This window comes from Girardinichthys multiradiatus, chromosome 4 (genome assembly GCF_021462225.1).
Source record: "Girardinichthys multiradiatus isolate DD_20200921_A chromosome 4, DD_fGirMul_XY1, whole genome shotgun sequence".
Taxonomy (NCBI): Eukaryota; Metazoa; Chordata; class Actinopteri; order Cyprinodontiformes; family Goodeidae; genus Girardinichthys; species Girardinichthys multiradiatus.
The window spans coordinates 9,729,676-9,756,466 of record NC_061797.1 but is presented as its reverse complement, the minus strand read 5'-3'; the positions used below and the strand labels follow the sequence as shown (position 1 = coordinate 9,756,466).

The 26,791-nt window shown below is 39.6% G+C and overlaps 1 protein-coding gene across 2 annotated transcripts in view; it reads left to right on the top strand.

Moving 5' to 3' along the window:
- The window catches only part of adamts18 (ADAM metallopeptidase with thrombospondin type 1 motif, 18), a 78,648-nt gene that overhangs the window by 14,955 nt on the left and 36,902 nt on the right, over positions 1 to 26,791 (top strand). Inside the window, exons 4-12 of one of the 2 annotated variants that reach the window (XM_047362415.1) lie at positions 7,637 to 7,922; positions 9,612 to 9,826; positions 11,793 to 11,876; positions 11,989 to 12,148; positions 14,931 to 15,036; positions 18,909 to 19,046; positions 19,135 to 19,288; positions 21,281 to 21,376; positions 24,265 to 24,413. In XM_047362415.1, coding sequence (XP_047218371.1) covers positions 7,637 to 7,922; positions 9,612 to 9,826; positions 11,793 to 11,876; positions 11,989 to 12,148; positions 14,931 to 15,036; positions 18,909 to 19,046; positions 19,135 to 19,288; positions 21,281 to 21,376; positions 24,265 to 24,413 — 1,388 coding nt within the window. Of the gene's footprint in view, positions 1 to 7,636; positions 7,927 to 9,611; positions 9,827 to 11,792; positions 11,877 to 11,988; positions 12,149 to 14,930; positions 15,037 to 18,908; positions 19,047 to 19,134; positions 19,289 to 21,280; positions 21,377 to 24,264; positions 24,414 to 26,791 lie in introns of those variants that run through there. The other variant, XM_047362416.1, reaches the window with a different exon arrangement.

Below are 26,791 nucleotides of genomic sequence, written 5' to 3'. Positions count from 1 at the left end.
ATTACATCAGATAAATAAAAATAAAAACATTTTCATTACAGAAATGTGGGCTAAATGAAAATTATGTTTAAAATCTGCTTAAAGGTTATTTTCAAAAGGTACTTTTAATCTGTAAATTGAGCCTCATCAGAACACATATTCTGATTTATTGAATATTACTGTATATGATGAGAAAGAAGGTAAGATAAGAAGAAAAGAGTCGTTGCAATATTCAGCAATTGAATTGCAAAAAATCATTTTCCTAAGATTTTACAGCCCTAGTCCCAATTGCCCTACCTGTGGTAGACCTTTTTTGTGCTATTCGTTGAATATACAGGTCCTTCTCAAAATATTAGCATATTGTGATAAAGTTCATTATTTTCCATAATGTCATGATGAAAATTTAACCTTCATATATTTTAGATTCATTGCACACTAACTTAAATATTTCAGGTCTTTTATTGTCTTAATACGGATGATTGTGGCATACAGCTCATGAAAACCCAAAATTCCTATCTCACAAAATTATCATATTTCATCCGACCAATAAAAGAAAAGTGTTTTTAATACAAAAAACGTCAACCTTCAAATAATCATGTACAGTTATGCACTCAATACTTGGTCGGGAATCCTTTGGCAGAAATGACTGCTTCAATGCGGCGTGGCATGGAGGCAATCAGCCTGTGGCACTGCTGAGGTCTTATGGAGGCCCAGGATGCTTCGATAGCGGCCTTTAGCTCATCCAGAGTGTTGGGTCTTGAGTCTCTCAACGTTCTCTTCACAATATCCCACAGATTCTCTATGGGGTTCAGGTCAGGAGAGTTGGCAGGCCAATTGAGCACAGTGATACCATGGTCAGTAAACCATTTACCAGTGGTTTTGGCACTGTGAGCAGGTGCCAGGTCGTGCTGAAAAATGAAATCTTCATCTCCATAAAGCTTTTCAGCAGATGGAAGCATGAAGTGCTCCAAAATCTCCTGATAGCTAGCTGCATTGACCCTGCCCTTGATAAAACACAGTGGACCAACACCAGCAGCTGACACGGCAACCAGACCATCACTGACTGTGGGTACTTGACACTGGACTTCTGGCATTTTGACATTTCCTTCTCCCCAGTCTTCCTCCAGACTCTGGCACCTTGATTTCCGAATGACATGCAGAATTTGCTTTCATCCAAAAAAAGTACTTTGGACCACTGAGCAACAGTCCAGTGCTGCTTCTCTGTAGCCCAGGTCAGGCGCTTCTGCCGCTGTTTCTTGTTCAAAAGTGGCTTGACCTGGGGATTGCGGCACCTGTAGCCCATTTCCTGCACACGCCTGTGCACGGTGGCTCTGGATGTTTCTACTCCAGACTCAGTCCACTGCTTCCGCAGGTCCCCCAAGGTCTGGAATCGGCCCTTCTCCACAATCTTCCTCAGGGTCCGGTCACCTCTTCTCGTTGTGCAGCGTTTTCTGCCACACTTTTTCCTTCCCACAGACTTCCCACTGAGGTGCCTTGATACAGCACTCTGGGAACAGCCTATTCGTTCAGAAATTTCTTTCTGTGTCTTACCCTCTTGCTTTAGGGTGTCAATAGTGGCCTTCTGGACAGCAGTCAGGTCGGCAGTCTTACCCATGATTGGGGTTTTGAGTGATGAACCAGGCTGGGAGTTTTAAAAGCCTCAGGAATCTTTTGCAGGTGTTTAGAGTTAACTCGTTGATTCAGATGATTAGGTTCATAGCTCGTTTAGAGACCCTTTTAATGATATGCTAATTTTGTGAGATAGGAATTTTGGGTTTTCATGAGCTGTATGCCAAAATCATCCGTATTAAGACAATAAAAGACCTGAAATATTTCAGTTAGTGTGCAATGAATCTAAAATATATGAATGTTAAATTTTCATCATGACATTATGGAAAATAATGAACTTTATTACAATATGCTAATATTTTGAGAAGGACCTGTAGTTTAGGGTTTTAGTTTCCGGGTTTGTTTCCCTTTATTTCCTGCTTTGACAGCACTGATTGTGTTCTTTTTCTTTTCCTTGAAGTTTCTTAATATTCTACCTTGATCCCCACATGTCACTCACTTGTTAAGTTTTATCTTTATGTCCTTCTCAGATAAAAAAAAAATTATAATCAGCCTTCGTAGTTTTGAAGCTATGAAAGCAAAATGCCCAGAGTCCCAGATGTATTTAGAGACAAAATACCTGAAGCTGTTGGTGTTGCACAAGGGGATTCTATGAAGTAATGACTTTGACAGAATTCATACTTATGCACTTTGGCTGTTTCTAATTTGTTAATAAGTACATGCGGTCTTTCAGAAATCCATAGAGTTATTTCAAGAACATGAACTCCTGATCTCAAGCTTAATGACCAAGATACTCAGGGAAAGTGATGGGGAAAACCTATGTCAGGAAAAATGTTCTCTGTCATAAAATCCTATAAAAATAGATTGAAATGTATGGTTGCAATGTAACAAAAAAGTAAAAACATGTAAAAGGTAAAAAGAGCAATTACCAATATGACATTATTATATTACTTTTGCAGCATTGGGAGTTGGAGTAATTTGAACTCATCCATGTGGTACATTTGTATGTGCTGGGAGACCCTAGATGGAGGAAAGAAGAAGAAAAAAAACAACAACAAAGCACTGATATACAAATCTGTTTTTAGTTTTTGAGCTTTCATTCACAGCAAATCATATGAATATTTTTTGCCACGCAGCCCTGTTATAGGGAACACTCAGTGTTTGCTGGAACTGTTATCGAGTCAACGAATATCTTGCTGCATTTCAAACACAAGGGTCCAAACAAACAGAAATCCAAAGATGCAGGATGAAACATAACAGGAAACAGAGCATGAAACAAACAGACTGTACAGACAAAGATTGAGTTAACCAGGTCCCTACAGGTGGTGACTAATGGAACGCAAGTGAGAAGCAGTCAATCCAAGAGGTTACAGGTGTGCAATGGAACAAACACAGGAAGCAAACCCAAGGAAAATCCATGTATTGAGAGAGATTTTCTCATCCAAATATGCACAATACAAAATGATGCTTTGCTTTGATATTTACTAAAATACATAACAAATGCTGACAAAAGGACTTTTAACATAGACACACACATGCTCACACACACTTCAACAAAGCCTCATTACAGCCATTGCTACAGATGGAATTAATTTCCTGTCATTATCATCACAGAACTTTCCATCTGCTTACTGCTGGGAAAGAAAGTGTGGAGCATGTAGACAGGGAGACACATTAATGCTGCTAGCTTTTTAGGCTTTTATTGCTGGTTAGTTGTGGTTCAGGTGGGTCAATAATTAAACCTTTGAGGGATGGGAATGAGAGGCAGCACTGAAAGAATGTGTAATTACACTGTAATCTCAAAAAGAGTAAAAAGTCTTATCAGTCATTATGTTAATCTCTTAATGAATGTGTTGTTGGGGAAGACAAATGTATGCAATTCACGAGTCCTTCATTATTGTCTGGTGGACTACCATCTTCTGGCAGAAAAAAACAGTCAAAGTAAATGTGCCAGAATACATTGCTGTGAAAAAGTACTTCATTTTTCGCTCTTTACCTAAAGGTTTAATAGGGTGGGCGACAGGTGCAAACGTGGAGCAAACGTTTAAATGAGCTGCAAACAGAAAACGCGTTGCAAACACATAAATGATGCAAAGACACAAAAACAGAAAAACAACCTCAAGTTACAAATCAATGCAAAAGGAAGAATACTGCAAATAGCAAAAACAACTAAAGTAAATGCAATCACAACACACGGGTTTCATTGAAGATTGCTACAGTGACTAACGTTTAAGCTTAGTTATTAATAGTTAGTTATAGTTAGTTAATCCAAACACTGTGAGAGCCATTATCCACAAATGGAGAAAATGGCTGACAAAGATTACTCCAAGAGCTTATTACACAAATCTAGGAAGTAGCAAAAGAATCCAGAACAACACCTAAAGCACTGCAGAACAAACACTATTGTTGCAGTTAAGGTCAGCGTTCAAATTTGGAATTTTTCATATCTAATGGCTAAAGCACACATTTTCAAGTGAATTCATCCTGGTCCAAGTGGTCCTGAAGCAGCTTTGCAAACAGCTTTTTTTTTTGGAGAAAATTATGTGCTGGGTTTCTCACAGGACAGAAGGCTTACCAAACCAACGGTTTGGTAAGCCTTCTACAAGTTGGGAAAAATAATTAGGTTTGGCAAGTAACATCGTAAAAAAAACTCCACATTGAATCATTGATGCAATGAGCAGATTTAAGGAGGTACTGGCAGCTGGATGGGCGAATGGATGGATGGATGGATGGATGGATGGATGGATGGATGGATGGATGGATGGATGGATGGATGGATGGATGGATGGATGGATGGATGGATGGATGGATGGGCGAATGGATGGATGGATGGGCGAATGGATGGATGGATGGATGGATGGATGGATGGATGGATGGGCGAATGGATGGATGGATGGGCGAATGGATGGATGGATGGATGGGCGAATGGATGGATGGATGGGCGAATGGATGGATGGATGGATGGATGGATGGGCGAATGGATGGATGGATGGGCGAATGGATGGATGGATGGATGGGCGAATGGATGGATGGATGGGCGAATGGATGGATGGATGGATGGATGGATGGATGGGCGAATGGATGGATGGATGGATGGATCCAGTGACGGCAGTCTGCCATATATCCAGGCACTGTTTTGACAACAAGGGCCTCACCATGGCTTCCCTTTTGTTCTGCCTAAGTTTATTTTGTCACCTGCTAGTCTAAGGGGAATGGGGTCAGTTCAACTGAAGCAGAGAGTTCTTTCACACAAACACACACACACACACACACACACACACACACACACACACACACACACACACAAATGGGTCAGTGGGTCAGTGGGTGCATGGACAGGAGTCTGTTTATATTAAATTTAGTGAATGTGTGTCGATTGCACAGCTATATTGTGTACATTTGTTGAGTGGCAGGGTGAATTAGGTAGACGTCTGTGGTCAGATGGAATGCTTAGGATTTAGTTGCTCATTCACTTCAGAGGACAGTTTGTGAGACATGGCTGAAGCAGTGAGTCAAAAGAGCGAGATGTTATCTCTGTGGTGGCAGGTTCCTAAATTATACCATAACTGTAGATTCAAACTCTTTCAGTTCTAGGATTATTAGGATTCTTTAAAAGCCTGGTCTTTATCAGATTCTAAATGTTTTAAAACATACAGCAGTATGAGAAAATTAGGACTCCTCATTAAATATTCACTTCTTTTGAGAGAAATCATCACATACTGATGCCTAATCTTTTGTTAGTTACTCCCTTTGATCAAACTACAATTTAGGTTTTTTGGAGACTGCTTTTAGCATCTTGTAGTCTGCTTTCAAGGAGATTTTGCTTGGATGCCCAGACTTTGGTATATTGTTTTCAATGAACTGTACTTTTAGAATATTTTCTGTTTGAGACCTTTTTAAATCCCCAGGTTTACCTCTGTCCCTTACCTTATACCAATGAGATCCTACAATCTTATTTGTATTCCAACTTTCTTTGTTAATTATTTATGATTATTTCTTTGTTTTTAAACAGCTTGACTTGCAATATCAATTACTGTAACAGCAACAAAGCGGCAATAATAATAATAATAATAAAGCTGTATTCCAGTTTCTCCCTAGTCTCCCTTCCATCCTAAACTCAACCCAATCCAGGTCCAAACATGAGACAAACACTAAACAGAGATCCAGTCCCTGTAACTACACACAGCACTGATAAATATCCTTCCATGTCTATCAATCCACACACATTCCAAGGCAGGGGGAAAATAAATATAGGGAGTTTACAAAAGTCTGATTTCCTCTGTGTTGGGAAGCAATTGATGGGGTCTAATAGAGACAGAAAGGGACTCCAAGTCTCCCTGAATTTAGCGATAGAACCCTTCAGTGAGAATCGAGTTTTTCCAGTTTCAGGTTGCAAAGGACCCTTTTGTGATGGGAGGGAGGGATGCTTAGTTTCCACATAAGTAAAACAAGTCCAAGAGCCAAAAGGGTAGTGAAAGCTGAAAGAGATTTTTTCATAGAATCTGAAAGGTTTGTGTTAGGAGGGATGCCAAATATAGCTGTCAGTGGATTAGGGAGGATTGTCTGATCATATGCTTGACTAAGTGAATAAAAATATATACAATCTTCATTTTAAAGTTTCAGATTGCACTTTTGATCTCACTATGGTGTTCAATGGATCATTGTTCTTTACAAGAATGCATGATTTGATTCACAGCTATATTGAGATCTGGATTTTCAATTGGCCATTGCAACACATTGATTGTTCTTTAAAAAGTCATACTGTTATTGATTTGTTTCCAGATTGGGATTATTGTCATATTGATAATGCAGTTTGGGTCGATCTTCCGCTGTCAGACAGAAAACCTAGCAATTGACTCAGGAATAGTTTGGTGTATAGTACAGTTCATGGTCAACTTAGTGACCGCTAGGTTTCCAGGCCCTGTCGCAACACAATAAGCCCAGATTTAATGCTTTACAGATTGTATGAGGTATTCTTGCTAAAATGCAGTTTTTTCTCCTTGCAACCATCCCTAATCAAGCCTTTTCAGTCTTCTTTAGTTTGGCAAATTTTTGCTAACTTGTCTGAAATGAGCTTACATTTTGTCATGAACTCTTTCATATAGCATGCTAGGACCTATATAGTCTGAGTTGCAGCTCTTGGTTTGTCTGCAATTTTTCTAAAAATTGACTTTCAGGGAAATTTCCTGGGAGGTCCATTTCTTGAAAAGGGAGTTGTGAATAGTCTTTCTTACTGCTGAAAGACAGATTTCAAACAGTCTGAAAGTTGCTTTTTAGCCCTTTCCAGATTGATGGGCAGCAACAATTACTTCTCTAGGGTCATTGGTAATGTCTTTCCCTATTGGCATTATGATAACATGTAACTTTAGTCTCCAGAGAAGCAAACTGCCAAAACTCCTGCATAACATTGCTAATCACATACATTTGCTTAGCAGCACCTGGACTACACTTTCCCTGTGAAAGCAGCAAATATGTTTTGATTTAGTTTGTCATTCGCAGCTTTTTCATTCTATTTATGTTCAGTTAATCATGACAGTCTTTACCATTGCAGGCAATGTGGAAATTAGGGGTTATTATTGATCATGTAAACTATATGGTTTAAACTGCACCCTAAAACAGAATCAAATCTTTATGGAGTACATCTCAGCACCCTGCTGTCTTAAGCGAGTTTGTGCACATCTGCCTAATGTTGGGATAAGGTTATGGGGCATAAGTATATGTTGGGCTCACTTGAGTTGGATTGATTGTTGCAAACAGCTGTTTCACTTTTACTGTGCTTGAACTAGGCTTGACAGTGAGGACTGGACAGACATCTTCTGTCAAATGAGGTTCAAGAGATTCAAGGGTTTGTTACTCAGAGGACGTTATTTATTTTTAATATCATTATGTTTTCTGCACTACTCCTGAGCAATCCATGCCAAAGCTGGTTTCAATAAAAACAAACGTAATAACCGAACAACAATCAAATCAAACACCTTTAGCTTTGTTAATTCTTTGAAATCAATGGCAAGGAAGGAAAGTTGTAGGATTCATCTTGAAATGTTTCTGTAAGATTTGACGAGTTGTGAAATGTGTGTGTGTTTCCCAGGCAGGTCTGATCCGTGTTTCAAACAAGGAGTATCTCATAGCTCCGCTACCTCAACACCTGGCCAATCAGCACAACTACAGCACCCCTGATGGTCATCAACCACATGTGGTCTACAAGCGCTCAGCAGAGCACATTGTTCATGGAAGACTGAGCAGCCCAGTGAACACTGGTTCTTCTTCATCTGAGAATCCCTATCTCTCCCATCATCATCATCAACCACAAAGACACCACCTTTACCAACATGGAAAGTTGCAGCGGCAACATTTCTGCGGGAGCCGCAAGCAATGTATGTAAGGGAACTTTATATTCCTTCTCTTGTAAACTGTCTCAAAGGTTTTTGTTGATGTAAATGCAATAATTGTTGGTATAGACCAGGGATCTGCAATCTGTGCCTCTGGCTCTTTGGACCTTCCATAAACATACAAAACCTGGCAAGAAATGAAGAACCAAAAACCTTTTTTAAATATAGGTATAATACTAAATGCACGGTTTAGCCGTGTTTCAGTTTTTTCATGGAATAATTGCGTTGAACTTCCACAACATAATGACACTGGTCATTCAAGTACTAGTAATATTTATTCAGATCTATTTGTCACTAGGTGGGGAACTGTGTGCTTTTTGGTAGGTATTTAAAAATGACAAGATATTCCCTATAGTAGATATTAATTTACAAATTATCAGTGGTCTTTTTTCGAAAAGTCATTTTAGATTTGCAGCTCTAAATGAGTTTTATTTGGCTCGACTGAGGGTAAAAATGGCTCTTTGGATTGTAAAGGTTGGAGACCCCTGGTACCTTTGAGGGTGATACAGCTTTTTTGTGCAGTGTTCCCATCCACTGGTATAAAAGGTGCTGTTTAGGTTAAAAGATAAAATGATGGAAAAATAGATATGGATTGACAAAATAACCTTTCCAAGAACTGCTGAAGGATCAAAGAAGACCTAGGAGTGCAGATTGCCCCAGAGTTACTCTCATAATTAGTTGACCTCAGTCAACATTTATGACACTTGAAGATTATCACTGCTAAGCCTTTCTAACAAATTTCAGATATTGTTAGATCTGTTCAAGGTAGCATGGATTATACATTTTCAACTATTCCATCACTGGAAAACCTGATCTAGGCCACCAAAGGGCCATCATTCTTCGGCTTCTGTTCTGTTCTGCATTGTGTGGGCCAGAACTAGGGCAGATCTCTTTTGTTATGTGGAAACAAACCTTTAAGGCCTTAACAGAACTGTTGCATTTATCCTTAGATTACATAAATGGTGGACTCTATTTACTGATTATGTCACTTCTAAAGGCAACTGGTTTCACAGAATTTAGTATCGTAATAAGGACGCTGAACGCATTTTATTTTTTCATTTGCAAAATAAATTGCAACGATTTATCTTTTCCCTGCTACTTTACAGTTATCTGCTTTTTTATTCTGACCTATAACAAAATCCCTATAAAATCCCAATAAGACACATTAAAGTCTGTGATTGTAACATGGCTAAATGTGAAAAATTTCACAATGTATGAATGCTTTTAGAAGGTACTGTGCATCTTTGAGTAATTTTTCACTCCACGTTTTCTTGCAGGTACACAGAATACATGTAAGAAACACATTCAGCTAAATTGCAGATTCTACAACAACACACTAGCTTGTTGTTCAGTGTTGTAGGTTCTAGTCTTCATTCGATCTTTCATGGGTTGTGTGGAAAGAAGATCAATGGATACATTGATGTATGAAGTATATATTCTATTTAATTGCATTGTGTAATTTTTCCATGCAACTCAGCCCTCTGGTTTGTTAGGTTTTGTTAGTGATAGAAGGGAGTACAGAGAGGAAATTACCTGCCATTGTAATACGAGAGTATTTACCTGCAATGAACCAAGATAGAGAAACGTCAGTTACTCGACGCTCTGTGTATGCCTCCTTCGCTGCATTCGTCATCTCTTTCACACCCTCCTCTTCCTTCTGTTTTGCCTGTTTAGATGCTCCCAAGCCTCCTACTGGGGACCAGTTCATCTTGTCTGATGAGTTTGCTGTGCCTGAAGTGGAAGAGCCAGGGCGGGCAAGGAGATCACCCATCAACTCCAACAGGGTGGGAGGTTTGAATGTGGAGACCTTAGTGGTGGCAGACAGGAAGATGCTGGAGAAACATGGCAGGGAGAACGTTACCACCTACGTCCTCACTGTCATGAATATGGTGAGGAAAAGATGAAGGCGGGAAAGGTTGGAATGAGATTTAAAATACATGAAAGTCAGTTGGATAGCTGTTTTTGCCCCTGCAACTGCCATTTAATTGGAAGGGGCACCCGCAAGGCAAAAGCCACATGGTGAAGAACTTAAAGGTCAGTGCTAACCCAAGGAACCTAATGTTTTAGCATATTAAGAATCTTCTTTTTCTTTGCACATTTTATTACCTCTAATAAGTTCCCTTTAAAGAGTTACACAAGTAACTTAAAGCAAGTTTATGTGATATTTAGACCCATAATGTAACACTTGAAAGACGTAGAGTCATTATTTGCACAACTGCAGCCATTCTTAAAATTCAGTCTTAAGTTAGACACAGGTGGTGGTTAGGGTTTTTTATTGTTGTATTGTTATTATTGTTTTTATTGATGTCTGTGTTTCGATTTTTGTGCTTTAAATTCTTGGTTTTTAGTTTCTACTGTAACTCTACCTCTGCAGGTCCTTACTGTTTCCTGTTTGAAGTTTCTCATCTCTACACCTGTTCTGAATCCCCATTCAATACACCAGCTCTTCCCCAATCTTACCAAACCTAATTTAAAAATCCAATATGGCTGCTGTGCATGTAAAAGATAGCGACAGCCGCGGTTCTAGCTGCTATTCACTCCCAAGTTTGTACCTGATTAAATTAGTCAAGCATGTACTCCATACCCTCTAAAAATAAATATTTTGCTTCAATGTTGCAACACATTTTCACTGGCATATATTGGTATAGGTTTATCTGGTCAGTAAGTACAAGATCAACAAATCTGTTTTTTTGACTTGTGGCGGGAACACAGAAATTGAGTGTATCATCATTTCTAGATTTAAATTGTGACTTAAGAGAATAATGGGAACTTGTCAACACTTCTTGGTTTCAGTTGTCAGAACTGCCTCTCAAACTATGTTCATGTTACAAGTAATCCCCTTCATTCGTCACGCTGCCTTATTTTTACCTGTACTCATGTATATTGAGTAAGGTTTTGTTTATTTTATATTTTAACCTGCTGTATTCTGATTTAATTTGACCTAAAATATAAAAATTGCTCCCTTTTCTGCTGTACTCATTACTGATTATTTCTCAAATATCCAAAAAAAAAAAAAAAAAAAAAACTTGGCTTATCTAGGAGTAAATTACAATGTTTCCAAATTTAAACATGTCTGTTTTTCCTTTGAGTTGTTGAAAAGATCTGCTGCTGTTGCACTTTTTTCATTTCATACCATAATGTTGATGCAGCTTCTGAGTAAGGTGCTATGTATAACCATAGATGTCAACTGTGGTGCAAGTACCACTGGTTGTGTTTCGGGTCCCTTTATTGGAAACATTTTGGTATTATTTAACTGGAAGGTAAATACGAACAAATAAACTATGAAGTGGAAGTAGTAAGCACCACCAGCCAATATAAAGAGAAATTCAATCACATTAATCTTTGCTTTATTAAGCGCTTTTAAATAGAAAGGTGCTATTCAAATTTGGAAAACCTCCTGTACAAATTAATAAGACTGAACCAGGAACAAGTGCTTGTGGCTATTAATGCTTATTCCATTACTCCTTGAAGTGGGAACTTGGTCCTGGGAATATAACCCAACCTAACTATGTTCCAGTTCCAAATTCAGATACCAGTGGGATTATTCACTGATATTCACAGTGACAAGGGTAACTGTTATTGGCAAAAATAAGCTAAAAACAATATAGTTCTCTGCATTTTGCAAGTTCAAACACTGTAGCAACATGTTACAAAGAATGTTGTATATAACTGCATGTGAAAGATGTGATGAGATAAACTTTTAAAAGTGCAAATAAACTTTGTTTTCACTGCATTATGAATGGATAAAATGCAAAAGAGGTGTGTGGCAGCACAAAATGTGATGGTGCTGTCAGTGGTTTGGTTTTCTGCACATATAAGAAAAATATTACAAACTAAACTTTGGCATTTTTGTAGGTTTCCAGTCTTTTCAAAGATGGCACCATTGGGACTGACATCAACATCGTGGTGGTTAGCTTGCTGCTGCTGGAACAGGACCCTGTAAGTGAACTAAAATTGGTTTAACTTTAAGTTCCATCATGTTTTACAAGTCACCAGTAAACTTAGTTTTACCATTTCTCTCTTTTCTCAACTTCTCGCTCTTCTTTTCCAGCTGGGCTTGAATATAAATCACCATGCTGACCAGTCCCTCAACAGTTTCTGTCAGTGGCAGTCAGGTCTGTTGGGAAAAGGAGGCAAACGGCATGACCATGCTATTCTTCTCACTGGACTTGACATTTGCTCCTGGAAGAACGAGCCCTGTGACACCCTGGGTATGAAATTCTCAGCTAACCCTAACAAGTAATTAGTGCTCCCCGATAACAGTCAGTCAGTCAGTCAGTCATTTTCTACCGCTTATTCCATAGTGGGTCGCAGGGAAGCTGGTGCCTATCTCCAGCAGTCTATGGGCGGGAGGCGGGGTACACCCTGGACAGGTCGCCAGTCCATCGCAGGGCAACACACAAACAACCAAGCACACACTCATTCATACACCTAAGGGCAATTTAGAGAGACCAATTAACCTAACAGGCATATCTTTGGACTGTGGGAGGAAGCCGGAGTACCCGGTGAGAACCCACGCATGCACGCTCCCCAATAACAATTTGACTTATTTAAAAAAGACACCTGTCTATACCAAATTTCAGTTTGATACTTCATGAAACAGAATGCAGTGTATACGCTTGAAAACTCACTAAAGTGCAGTAAAATAACACACTCTTTGTATAAACTAGTATTGTTATTTTTGTAAATACGGATTGTGTAAAGATTTACTTGCATAGTGATGCTCTGCATGATGTGGTTCTGTTGAGTGTTTTCATCATCAGATGCAAATACATATGTTTGTCTCAGTATGAGTTTTTTCAGGATGACTTTTTGTTTCTAATATTTGACTCAACACACTGCTACAATTTTTAATATACTAACATTTTACTCCTGCTAACAATGTTTTATGCTGAGCTGTATAAAAACACGAGCATGTCTGCTCTCTGTCTTGATATGCCTCAGCAGAGCTTCCCTCTGCAGAGATATTTCTTGGTAGCCCAGGACACAGGCTGGCCAAGGTCATTTGACAAAGGCTGTTGAAATATAGTAGCCAATATAGTGCATTATTTCTCTGGAAATGTCATTGTAAAGGGTCACAAACTCTTAGATTGTTGGAGAAAACCTAGAATAATGTGTCTTGCCTATAATTCAGTTTTGCAAGCCAGAGTTTGTGACTCAAATTTAAGACTCAGACTTGAGTCTGACTTAGGTCACAAAACCCTAAAGACTCAAGTTTGACTTTGACTCGTAGCCTGAGACTACAGTCTTATAAACAGTCTTTACCCGATTTGTAAGCCAGAGCGTATGTGATCTACAGCTCTGACAGGTGATGCTCTGCATGCTCAGCTTTTACAGTGAAAGGATGTGCTTGAACTATTTGCCAGTGGTGTTTGCAGACTGTGGGCTTAAATGGCTTTCAGCTATTTGTCTGTGTTAACTGTAGTTTCATAATATGGATCAGGATCTCTCTCCAACGTAATGCTGTATTAAATGACAAAGTAATTTCAGAGCAAAGTAAACTTTGCTTATCAAAATAAAAGCACTTCCAATGCTGTTCACTGAGACATTCAATTATCGTATTTTCCTCACAGTGCCTAGCTCATTATATTGTAATTTATATTGCAGTGGCAGTCTAATGCTGTACTAGACAACCACTGGAGCATATAGAACATGTTTGCTGTTTAGACTTGACGGCAAAGGTTTTAATTGTAGATTTAGAGCATGGTTTCCTAATGACCTTAAAAATCCTCTGAGAGTGAAGAGAAAAACCCCTCCAAACACTAGATGGTTCAACGTGTAGTAGCTGAGTATGAACACAGGGATTAACAGGTTTTAATTAAGCCATTACAAAGAAAATTACAGTTTAATTCATTCAAAAATGAGACATCAACAAATGTTAAACTCTCTTTAGTATTCTTCTTTAAACACAAATGCATATTTATATTTCTAATGGGGTAGATATTATGGTTTATCAGTTTTCAAATAACATAAAATACCTCGTAGCAGTGTTTTGCATGTTTAATTAAATGGAAAATAATGGAAAAAAATGTAATATGTTAGTGTGGTGAATTAGGCCAAAAGACAAACAGGATAGTATTTAAATTACTCACCTACAGAAATGCAGTGTTGTTGGCAGAGTAGATGACAGGCATTTGATGACAAAATTAGTTATTAGATATTTGAGACATGTTTTGGAGCCAAAAGATTTTAGGCTTGACTTGGACTTGAGAAAATGACGTCTCTGTTGCAACCAGATGACAATGACTTTAAAAAAAAAAAAAACAGGCCACAAATTGTGGCAACATGTCTTCCTGGGTGTACAGACAGTAGATCAACAGGTATCAGGAGGAGCTGACTTTAGTCAGGGACTCCTGATACCATTTGAAGTCCATTGGACAATCCACAACCATCAGGGTGAGTTTAATGCTTTACATATTGCTCAATATTTTGTACCTTTGGAACTGTATCCAGAAAAGTGAAACACTGAAACAAAATCAGACACCAGTACAAAATATTCGATCTAGCTTGTTGAAAGTTAAACCCACATCTTGGATTTGTTTATCTTCTTCCTTAAGCTGTCAGTCCTACTCCTGCTCAGAATGTTCCTGTGCTGGAACAAGATACAGTGAGATCAGAAAATGGATGGGCTTATGTCAGGTCCAAAACCAGGCGTAGATCTTTACTGATCGCCAATCGAAGTCTCAGAACAACTTTAAAAGAATTGGACTTGTGAGGCTGCACCTGGACACTTCTGTAAAGCAAACTCAATGCAGAAAGACCCGGCCTGGAGTTGAACCCAGGACCCTGGAAGCAATTGGCAACAGTGCTACCAACTGCACCACCATGCAACCCACCATTCAAAACAGACTTTGCCAAAAATAATAAAGAGAAAGTTTAGAAATTCTTCTGTTACACAATGGAGATTTGATTTAGTGTAATATTTGTTGTTCAAGTACCTGATGCTACCAGTAGTTGACCTCTGATCTTATTTTTCCTTCTGCGTCCTCAAAGGTTTCGCCCCTATCAGTGGCATGTGTAGTAAGTACAGGAGCTGTACCATCAATGAGGATACAGGGCTGGGCCTGGCTTTCACCATTGCTCACGAGTCTGGACACAAGTATGTTTAAACATTTTCATAATGAACGTTATAACTGGCACCTTTTCAGATCTTATGCATTTTTTGTATTCTGCTTTTGTGAGGCTGTTTAAAATTGGCTTTGTGCTGTTTTCGAATCTAGAGAATCAGTATTAAATGACCAAATGTGGTCTGATTTACAGAAACAAACGTACTGTAAAGACAGAGCATTTTGTTAATTTTACCTTCTGCAGAAAATATCATGTCAGAATGTCTACAAATGTATATCCATAACCTTATTTACTGTAAATGTATTTTCTTTGGTACATCATGAGATATAATTCCTGAAACAGGAGTTGGGATGGTATGGAACATGCAAATAGGTTCTAAAGATATAGGGCCTGATCTTCAAATATTCCAAGTAGCGGGTGCTTATTTGCATGTACTATAAATAAATTACATGTGCAATAAGTCGGCGTGTTGTGTGTGATTTTCAAAGATTGCACATGCAATGGATAACAGGTGCAGATCACCCTATCTAAATGAGGATATTGCGTGTGCTACTGACTGGAACAAGAGGAAAAGCTGCTGTGTTGCTAGAAATATGCGGATTGTTATGCTGCATCAATATAAATGATCCAGTTGCTGATTTTTTTCCTTCTGTTCCGTCCGGCCCTTGCTTTTCTGGACTGTTACAGTTAGTTAACCTTTGTTGTGCTATTCACAGCAGGTTTGTCATCTGCCCTGGCGAGATTATTTCTCTTATTTTGCTCGACGTAACTCGCAACAAATTGGCCAATCAATATTAACAATATAAAACACAAACATGTCTGTTAATTAATTTGTCTCCCTTGATCTTTTAATTCTTTTCAGAGACTCACCGGGTTCTGTTGTTTTTGTGAGAGTTTATCATAAACATCCACAATATTTAAGCCTGAACGTCATATTAGCAACATAAAACTAGATTGTTGTAGGAGTTGGCAGTCTGTATGTTTTAGATTTGCAAATTTCAAAACATAGCGTCACATAACTGTCCTGCAAAAACATTTTATGACATTTATATACGTAGAAATAAATTATTTTTCAATGATTTTATTAAATTTGTTTAGTTTGTTTTAACAATATACAACGTGTTTGATTGTTTAAATTGTTTTTTGGTGAAACAAAGCAATTTTTTACTGCATAAACAAAACCCTCCCCTGGCATGTGTTCACATTTAAACAACGTAATCAAACTGATCCAGCTCTGTCTGCTCTGCAATGACACAATGTGACTGCCAGTAATGCAATGTGTTTTGTTTAGTGACAAGGTTAAAGCATACACAGTCGTCCACATGGAAAAGCTGCCTTAAAATGGTGATTTCTCACCTGCTAAGAAGTGATTTTAGCATCCAGTTTGCAAACAAAGGATATAATCTGCCTTATAATGTCTTTAGTTCTTTCCTATTAATTATATTATCAACATCAAAGCACATTTGGTCTTTTGCATGATTTACAATTACAGGCTGAGAGCTCTTGATCAGTTATGTGCGGATTTTGCCATGATCAGGTTTGTGCGCGTTCAGCAGATGATCACTGACAGCGATGTTAGGCTGGAATGATGTTGAATGAAGTTCTGCAAGGAGTTTTACCATAGGAGATACAGGGGTTGGACAATGAAACTGAAACACCTGGTTTTAGACCACAATAATTTATTAATATGGTTTAGGGCCTCCTTTTGCGGCCAATCCAGCATCAATTCATCTTGGGAATGACATATACAAGTCCTGCACAGTGGTCAGAGGGATTTTAAGCCATTCTTCTTGCAGGATAGTGACCAGGTCACTACGTGATACTGGTGGAGGAAAACGTTTCCTGACTAGCTCCTCCAAAACACCCAAAGTGGCTCAATAATATTTAGATCTGGTGACTGTGCAGGCCATGGGAGATGTTCAACTTCACTTTCATGTTCATCAAACCAATCTTTCACCAGTCTTGCTGTGTGTATTGGTGCATTGTCATCCTGATACATGGCACCACCTTCAAGATACAATGTTTGAACCATTGGATGTACATGGTCCTCAAGAATGGTTCGGTAGTCCTTGGCAGTGACGCGCCCATCTAGCACAAGTATTGGGCCAAGGGAATGCCATGATATGGCAGCCCAAACCATCACTGATCCACCCCCATGCTTCACTCTGGGCATGCAACAGTCTGGGTGGTACACTTCTTTGGGGCTTCTCCACACCGTAACTCTCCTGGATGTGGGGAAAACAGTAAAGGTGGATTCATCAGAGAACAATACATGTTTCACATTGTCCACAGCGAAAGATTTGCGCTCCTTGCACCATTGAAACCGACGTTTGGCATTGGCATGAGTGACCAAAGGTTTGGCTATAGCAGCCCGGCCGTGTATATTGACCCTGTGGAGCTCCCGACGGACAGTTCTGGTGGAAACAGGAGAGTTGAAGTGCACATTTAATTCTGCCGTGATTTGGGCAGCCGTGGTTTTATGTTTTTTGGATACAATCCGGGTTAGCACCCGAACATCCCTTTCAGACAGCTTCCTCTTGCGTCCACAGTTAATCCTGTTGGATGTGGTTCGTCCTTCTTGGTGGTATGCTGACATTACCCTGGATACCGTGGCTCTTGATACATCACAAAGACTTGCTGTCTTGGTCACAGATGCGCCAGCAAGACGTACACCAACAATTTGTCCTCTTTTGAACTCTGGTATGTCACCCATAATGTTGTGTGCATTTCAATATTTTGAGCAAATCTGTGCTCTTACCCTGCTAATTGAACCTTCACACTCTGCTCTTACTGGTGCAATGTGCAATCAATGAAGACTGGCTACCAGGCTGGTCCAATTTAGCCATGAAACCTCCCACACTAAAATGACAGGTGTTTCAGTTTCATTGTCCAACCCCTGTATAGCATGGCTTCTGTTTGTGTTTGGCTCCAAATCAGACCTTAGATAATCCTACATAGAATCCTCTATTCTCATCAACAGAAGATTCTCTCTCCCTGTCGTCTGTCATTCTATGTATCCCTCCTTCTGGCCACAGTGACAGCAGACATTTTTGCATCCCAGTTAGCACCTGCATTTCAAACGTACTAAATCCACATGCAAAATTGCACGTGGATTTAGCACGTTTGAAAATCGCATTGCTGGTGGTAAGGGATGACATTTGCATATCCTCCTCCCATGAATTTGAGCGTTTTGGTCATTATCATATGTTTTGCAAATGGTATCCGGGATGGACCTTCAAACGCTGGAAACCTGTACTGTGGTCAGACTAACCGGGATTTCAGAAAAAAAAGAGCATCCAAACACTTTTTGATGGCTGTATCAGTATCTTTGGAAGACTCATTTCTGTTATGGCAGTATTCAGGAAAGTGCATTAAGATTTTAGACAACCCGTCTGTTTCCTCAACATCCGTACTTCTTTCAACAAGATGCATAACCAAAGGCCTAGCTGCGAAAAGGACTGTAAATGTACTGGACCAAAAGACAATATGTGAAACGTTCTGAAGGTTTTGAGGTTCTGATGAAAAAAAAAAATTACAACAGCACACTAAGATGTGACCGCATAAAGAAGGTGATAAAGGTACATCTGCTGTGCTTCATTATTTAAAATCCACAATACCAGATTAAATAAATAATTCATCAAACCACAAAATATCTTGGATTTTAACTGTCTATATTTGTATAAAAAGGGAAACCGACACCATTTTCCAAATGTATTTTTGTTCAGGTTTATATTCTTAAAGGTAGTAAAGGTAACGGGGAGAGTCAATTAGTAAAAATTGTAAAAGCTACAAGCACTTATTATTTTGTAACAATCAACAAAAAAGTCCTTGTCTTTAATTAATTTACCTTACCTCCACTAAAGCTAGACTTCTAGTCAGAGCTAAAAATACTTTTTTTTTTAGTTTTGGGATGATCCATGATGGGGAAGGCAATCCTTGTCGTAAGACAGAAGGCAACATCATGTCACCCACTTTGGCTGGCAATAATGGAGTCTTCTCCTGGTCCACCTGCAGTCGGCAATATCTCAGCCGCTTCCTTGGGTAGGCCCTGCAACCACAGATCTCAACTTAGCCTCACAGTTGTTGCTTTCTTCATAATTCTGACATGCTTTTTTGCTGTGCTCACCAGAACAGCCCAGGCTTCCTGTCTTGGTGACGAACCCAAGCAGATCGGTCAGTATAAGTATCCCGAACAGCTTCCCGGGCAGCTGTATGATGCAGACACGCAGTGCAAATGGCAGTTTGGATCCAAGGCCAAAATGTGTGGCCTCGATTTTGTCAAGGTAGTATATAGACCCGGAGCATTTTTGTTGGCATTTTAGTGCTTTATTGTTTCTTTTTTGACACACAGGATGGAAATAGAAATTAGTCACTGTGATTTTCACTGTTTGAACATTTTTTGTGAAACTGGTCTCGTTAAATCTCTGCTATGGGTCAGTAGAATGCAAAGCGAGCACACTATATCTTATAAACATATTCACAGCTGTTAAGCCTCCTCACATTTTGTCAGGTTACAACTACAAATGCAACGTATTTCTTTGAGATTTTATGCAACAGACCAACACAAAGTGGTACATATTGGTAAAGTTCAGGCAAAAGAATATATGGTTTTTAACTCCTAAAATTTTGAAACATGTGGCTTGAGTTTGTTTTATTCACCCCTCCTGATTAGATAGATAAATATTTTCATGCTGGAAGGTGAACTCTGGGTTTCTCACAGGATTGCTCTGAATTCAGCTCCATCCATCTTCCAAACCACTCCACCATCCTTAAGAAAAGCACCTCCACAGATTGATGTTGCCACAAATGTTTCACCATGGGAAGGCTGTGTTCAGGGTGTTTTCCTTCATACATCATCTGATCAAAGCACTTTCTTCCATATATTTGCTGTGTTCTTATAGCTTGTGGCGAACAGCAAGACTGACCTTCTCTGGCTCTCTAGATGAATGGTCATGTATTGATAGGTTAGCACCCTTTTCATATATTTATTTGTGAATGTATCACTTTCCTTCCACTTCACAATGATGCACTACAGTCTGTTATCTATCACAAAACTGGCCAATAAAATGAAATAAAGTTTGTAGTTGTACAAGATTGAGGGGTATGAATGCTTTTATGAGAGACTGAAGCTCAGAGCTGCAGTATCCAGATCTGTGTGGCATATAATCACATAAGGTTTCCTGAAATTACATCTATTATGTTTGTAGCCCTAAAAAGCAGATTTAATTCCAAATTGAAATCAAAACTTGGAGGTCCTGATGTCAACATGTGAGTTTAAACCACAGCTCATTAAACCAGGTCTCTGTGAGCTGTAGGGAAAATAATCTATAGAGGTGGATTAGTTCTGTTTTCATGTGGGCCCGCTATTCTGATTTCCTATTCATTTGTCTCTCTGTCCAACACTGAGGTCCACCAGACCCTGCTTTAATAAGAAGTAGCAACCTGTGATCATACAGAAGCTTAAACTGTCTGCTTTACAGCTCTAATGCTCCTCAGCCAAACTGGCACTCTATTATTCATCATGATCTTGCCCCCACAGTCTGAAACCTCCTACCTTTGAGCCCCTGTTAAAATGCATTGAAAGATGTTCATTCACATGTAAATTTTAAAATACTACAAGCATTCCTCTTGCTGGGTTGCTGGGAAATTTCCTCCACTAAATCGTACATTGGGAGATTAGCTTACATGCAGTACTTTGGCTGTTCACATCTTCTCCAGATCATTGCTGCGTCTCCCTCCAGCTGCCTTTCTCAGACATGTGTACATGACAGTGGGTGGCTAAACAGCCTCCCTGCTTATTAACAGTGGATTTGGGGCACCCGTTTTTCCTGTCCTGCAGTGCTTTCGGCATGCTGGCTTTGCTATCACCCAGCTACTTGATGTCAGTAAAGCCAAACTGTGTGAAGACAAAGAATCAAACGAGCTATTTTGGTCCTTCTCTCCTTCCCAGATTGTTCCTCTCTTGCAGTCAGGCGAGCTGCCAGCATTTATCGCCTGTCTTTCGACCCCAGCTCTTCCTCTGTCCTCACTTGCTTACTCTGTCTTTGTTTTGTTGGATCAGATGACACATGCAATTATTGTCCCTTTTCATTAAAAAAGTACATTGATTTGGTTTGACACTGAGGCTTTGTAGAGATGCCTATTGTAGTTTCACCAGTTTGATGGCTTTTGTTCTCTGGTCAGAGAAAAACAAAATTGGGTAAAATTAAAGACTGCAGAGAGCAACAACTTTTTGATGAAAAATAAAATTTTTGTGTGTGTTTCCTGTTCCACAGGACATCTGCAAGTCTCTTTGGTGTCACAGAGTGGGACATCGATGTGAGACCAAGTTCATGCCTGCTGCAGAGGGGACCACTTGTGGTCCAGACATGGTAAGCAAAGACCTCCTTGTTAAAGTATCACGAAACTCATCTAGACACTTTGAGAAATTAATCAAAAGAAACTATACGTTTCTGCATTTCAGGATTCTTACTGATTGTTAGGTGATCAAATCTTTATCTCATGAAATAAAATGCAAATGAATTTCTTCAAAATCACACAATGTGATTTTCTAGGTTTTTGTTTTAGATTCTGTCACTTACAGTTGAAGAGAACCTATGATAAAAATTAAAGACTTCTACATGCTTTGCAAGTGGGAAAACCTGCAAAATCGTCAGTGTATCAAATACTTGTTCTCCCCACTGTAAGTAAAATGAAAATGTATTTCCAGCACTCTGCTGGAAAGTCTGACAGACTGTCCATGAGGACAAAGACAGATTTTCAACCCCAAGAACCATAAAACTGCATCTGTAAGAGAAGGACTTAAAGAACAAAAATTGTCTTCAAAGGTCACGTTTTGACCCATGCCACAAACTTGCCACTTTGGACTTTGCAAGGGAGCACCAAACATGTGATGCTGAATGGTGGACATTTTTGAATGCTTTAGTCTTGATTAAATATTTGCTGATCACGGTCTTGATGGCGTCCCAACGACGAGGAGATCTGACTGGAGATGTTCTTTTCGTGGCACATTGGAGAAGGCTCCATCGTGATCTGGGGGCTTTTACCTTCAATGGAACAATTGACCTTCAGATCTCAGTTGTCACATTCTTCTTGACTGAGCGTCCTTGTCTGTGTAGTAATGACTGGGTCTTTTAACAGGACATTGCAGCAGCTCACAACTGTTCTTCAATGAGAATAACGCCCCTCGTTTGGGAATTCTTGGATGTTTTTCTGATCTAAATCCTATAGAAGATAATTAGAGACGGATGTGTTGGGAGTATGATTATTGATTGAATAATCTTGATCAATAATTATAATTACAAATCATAATCTGACAAAATCAATTTCTTAACCATAAATCCTCATTTACAAATCGAGACCAGAGATATTTCTGGTGTTGTAATTGTGGCTCAACGCCTCTGACAATTACAACCGTTAAATACTCCGTAATAGTTAATAACTATTGCCGGAGATGTCACTGTTTAATCGACCGTTTCTGCCGAAACGTGTGGAACTTGAACCTTATTTTGACTGACACATCACTTTTTGCACACAATGAAACACCAAACGCTCTCTCTTTATCTATGTGAATATTTATTAATTTTCACCTACTCAACATGCAAAATTCTACATACACAGGGGTAACACATCTAAATAAGCAAAATCAACAAACGGTAGTGGGTATGTATTGAGTCAACCAGCAGTTTATGGCACAACAGAGGAAAGGAGAAGATATGAAAGGGGGGTGTGGTGATGACTGGTGGGGGGTTGGAGCGCAGCTTAGAGTGTCTTTTATGATCTTCTGATCATAAAACTTCCCCCCTTACTCCTGACCACAAAGGATTGATAACGTTTGGCGGCAAGTTAGCACAGTGAGATTGAAGACAAAGGTAAAATGGAGAATTTTACCATGAGGTCGTTTTAACAGTCCAGTTTTGCAACGCACCCGTGTTCAGATAGTAAACACAGACAGCTCTGGGGAACACGGCGGATCCCGATATCACATAACACATCAAAGTTTCAACAAGCAAGGTTACATGCACATATTATTCAGAACACATGAGATCCTAACCAGCGATTCTGATCGCTTCTACAACCTCTGACCCTGCCCAGGCCTTCTAATAAAGAAATAAAAAAAAGAAATGGGTTTTACTTGTGTCGTCTTCTTCCTGAGTGAGGGAATTCGAGCGAGGAAACGTGGGGTTGAGTTAATTGTGCGTCCACAATTAACTTCAGGGGAACGGTCAGTCTTTGTCCTTTGGTCTTCTTGACAAAAAGGAAAAATATGATCTGACCATCAAAGTCGACTTGAAAATGAAACACGGTAGCGGTTCGTCTCTCCGAAACTCCGTGTCCTCAGTTACGTGTTAACTCACGTCTTCGATCGGCAAAGTGAAATCTCTGGCCTTCTTATTCCAAAGACTTCAGTTATGAATAGTTCGTTGTCCAACGAGAGAGAATGAATGAAACTCTTCACAGAGTTCTTCTCTTAAAGTGGTGCGCTTCAATCACCAGATCGGTTTCCAGCGGAAGGCGAGTTTTCAAACATGAGCGCCTCCTATATAGCATCCTGTGACGTCAGACTGGGGACGCCCAGTCATATCAGTCGCAATGCTCAATGGGATATGTAGGAGCGGGCTGTCCTGGGTACAAAATGGCCGATGCCATTGGAGGGGCACAGTGACGTCCAACAACGGGCAGATAATCCAATACTCAGCAAACAAGTGGTCCAACAGATGACAAAGGAAAGTAACAAGAACGGTCAGTTTCAGATCGTGAATGAAATTGGTAAAGCCACCTTCTCCCCTTTACTACTGGAATCACTTACATCAAACATGTAATATGTTTTATTACATATACATTTATTACAATAAAATACACTGAAGCTTGTGGTTATAACGAGATAAAATGTGAAAAAACTTTCATGGGTGGGAATACTTTTGCATGGCACATCTACACATGTAAACAAAAACACACACACACACACACACATTCAGGGTATTGTAAGCTGGACCTTATTTCATGTAGAGAAAGTGGATATTTTGACAGGTAGAAAGGTGGTGATATGTGAGAGCAGATCTTGGCTTCGACCAGCTGGGGAGTCATGCACAATGGATGTATGCTGTGCATGTTTTGGCCGTAGCTGTAAGGCCTGGGTGTCCAGGTGTGGTTCTGGGCATTTGTCCAATTCCTGAAAGTCAGGCAAGACACCCGAGCGTTCATGAGCTAGGCTTTTCTGTCGTCTTCTCCATTTTGTTCCTTCTTTCTTTTGTTCCAGTGGTGTCGAAGGGGTCAGTGTGTGAAATATGGGGAGCATGGTCCTAGGGCCATCCACGGCCAGTGGTCAGCCTGGTCCCAGTGGTCTGACTGCTCCAGAAGCTGTGGAGGAGGGGTCATGTACAGGGAGCGATCCTGCAACAACCCGAGGTCCGTATGCACACACATGCAGACATTCACGTTTGATTATAAAGCAATTAATCACATTCACTTTCATGCTTTGAACCCAATTAACTTGCCAAACAGATGAAGAAATAATTCAACCTGTCACATAGCTGACAAGAAAAATCCAAGTTGCAGTTTTACCAGAAAGTTATTCTTGAACCTTGTGTCACTAAAGCTTTCCTTTCCGAACACCTGAAAGCGCTTTCAGCCAGGTAGCTGTCAGCAGGGATATGTGCACACATTTGGCACACATACACACACACGCACACACGCAAACACAGATGCACAGATATAGATAACAGCTCTCATCTGTCAGTCTGACACACCAGACTGACGAACTGTGTCTCAGCGTGCTTTTGACACAAAAAGTCTCCTAATAGCATGCTTCCCTATTTCCAAAAGCTGCCAAGTCATTCAGCAAATGTCCACTAAAGCTGTTCACTCGCAAGTAAAAGTCCAGTTCTAAAGATGCCGATCCCAGCGTGCATGTCTCATTGTTAGCCAAGAGCTCTGTGCACGTCATTACAAGCACACAGGAGAGTCTTGAGTTTTAATGCTGTGTTGCACAATGAAATGCAGCACCATGTTTTTACAGAGAACACATCTAGATTAATTGCACATTTTATATTTTTATTTTGGGGTCATCCAGAGTGAAAACAATGTATATAAAACCTGTTCACAAAAAAGAACTAAATAAACTGCACTCTTAAAAACTGCCATAATTTCGTATTTTATAAGAGCACCATGTCATATCCACAATAGTGTATATACTGTAATTGCATATGCAGTACCATGAGGTTTTTCACATTTTTGTCACATTATAACAAAAACACCCAGATGTATGTTATTGGGATTTTATGTGAAAGACCAACAAAAAGTAGTTTATACCTTTTAAGTAGATGTAAGAAAGGACACACGGTTCAGATTGTTTTACAAATTGAAATCTGAAAAGCATGTTTGTCAATACTTGGTAGAACAAACTTTCTCTGCAGATTACAGCTGCAGTTTTTTTGGGATAAGTCTCTACCAGATCTGTACATCTAGAAGTATATTGCCCATTCTCCTTAGCAAAATAGCTCAAGCTCAGTCAGATTGGATGAAAAATATGGTCAAATGTTTGGTCAGACAGTCTTGGGCTAAAAAAGCTGCTCAAACTCACCTTGATAAACGTCAGCTGTGTTGTGATCAACTGAAAGGTTTTTATCACCTTTCACTATTTTCCTTTTAGCAACTCTTTGACAGGATAACGTGAGCTTTTGCTACTCATTTAAAATAACTGCTGCAGGTTCCCAAACATTTCGGATTTTTTATTTCCCAAATCTGTTTAAACAAAATGCTTAGAAATGTCTGTGCTTTACTACTACATCTTCCTCGTCAGTTCACTTTCCTGATTTCATTCACTTTATTAGTGCACACCTTACCACTGGGGCAGACAGACTGATGGGGCTGCTCTGTCTGTTTCAGTCGACTCGTCTCCTAATCCCCGCAAAGGATCAAAGACGATTTCCGAGGCTGGCTGCTTCTCATATGATACACATTATACACCGTGACCGGCAGACCGAAAAAGGGCCACAAAGGCTTCTAAACCGCGTTAGCTGTCGAGTTCATTTATAATTCCTGTGGTGTTAAAGGGAACTCTGCAGGAGACGCCGTTGACTGCAGCTGCTAAACTGTGAGTTTTGGGATCAGTGAGACAAGAGGGTGGATGAAAGATGGTGAGGGGTAAATATAAAATCCAGTGAGACCAGACCATGATATCATTGGTAGAGTATTAAGATGGCTCATGTGAAAGCCCTGGTGCATTAAAACAAAGATAAAACAGTCATGTAAAAAATAGAGAACACCCCATTAAACACTAGGTTATTTAGTTAGAAATGTCTGTTCTCATTTTTTATCTGACAAAAAGCAGGTGATTGAACTGCACACAAACAACACAAATGAACGTTAAATTACAAAATTAACAAAAGATAGGAACTAAAATGTGTTTTTAGCTGAGGGAAAAGTGAGGACACCCTTCCCCTAATAGCATGTGTTTCCCCCTCCAGCTGAAATAACTTCAGAGAGATGCTTCTCACTAGGTTTTGACTTCATTCCAAGATTTTATTTTTGTAGTTTACTGCCAGTCCATGGTTGATTTAGTCGTATGTTTTGGGTCATTCTTGTGCTTTGGGGTGCTGTTCTGCTTAAGGTTTAATATTGTCACACATGGTCCTCAAGCACCCTCTGATGCACAGTAGAATCTGTGGTGGATTCTAGGTTTTAGGGTTACAGTTTAAGTAGACAGTACAGTGTATGCCTGTACGATCTTTCTGATGGTACAGTCATATAACAGTACCAAAACTCTGCTTTAGGTCCCGTAATGA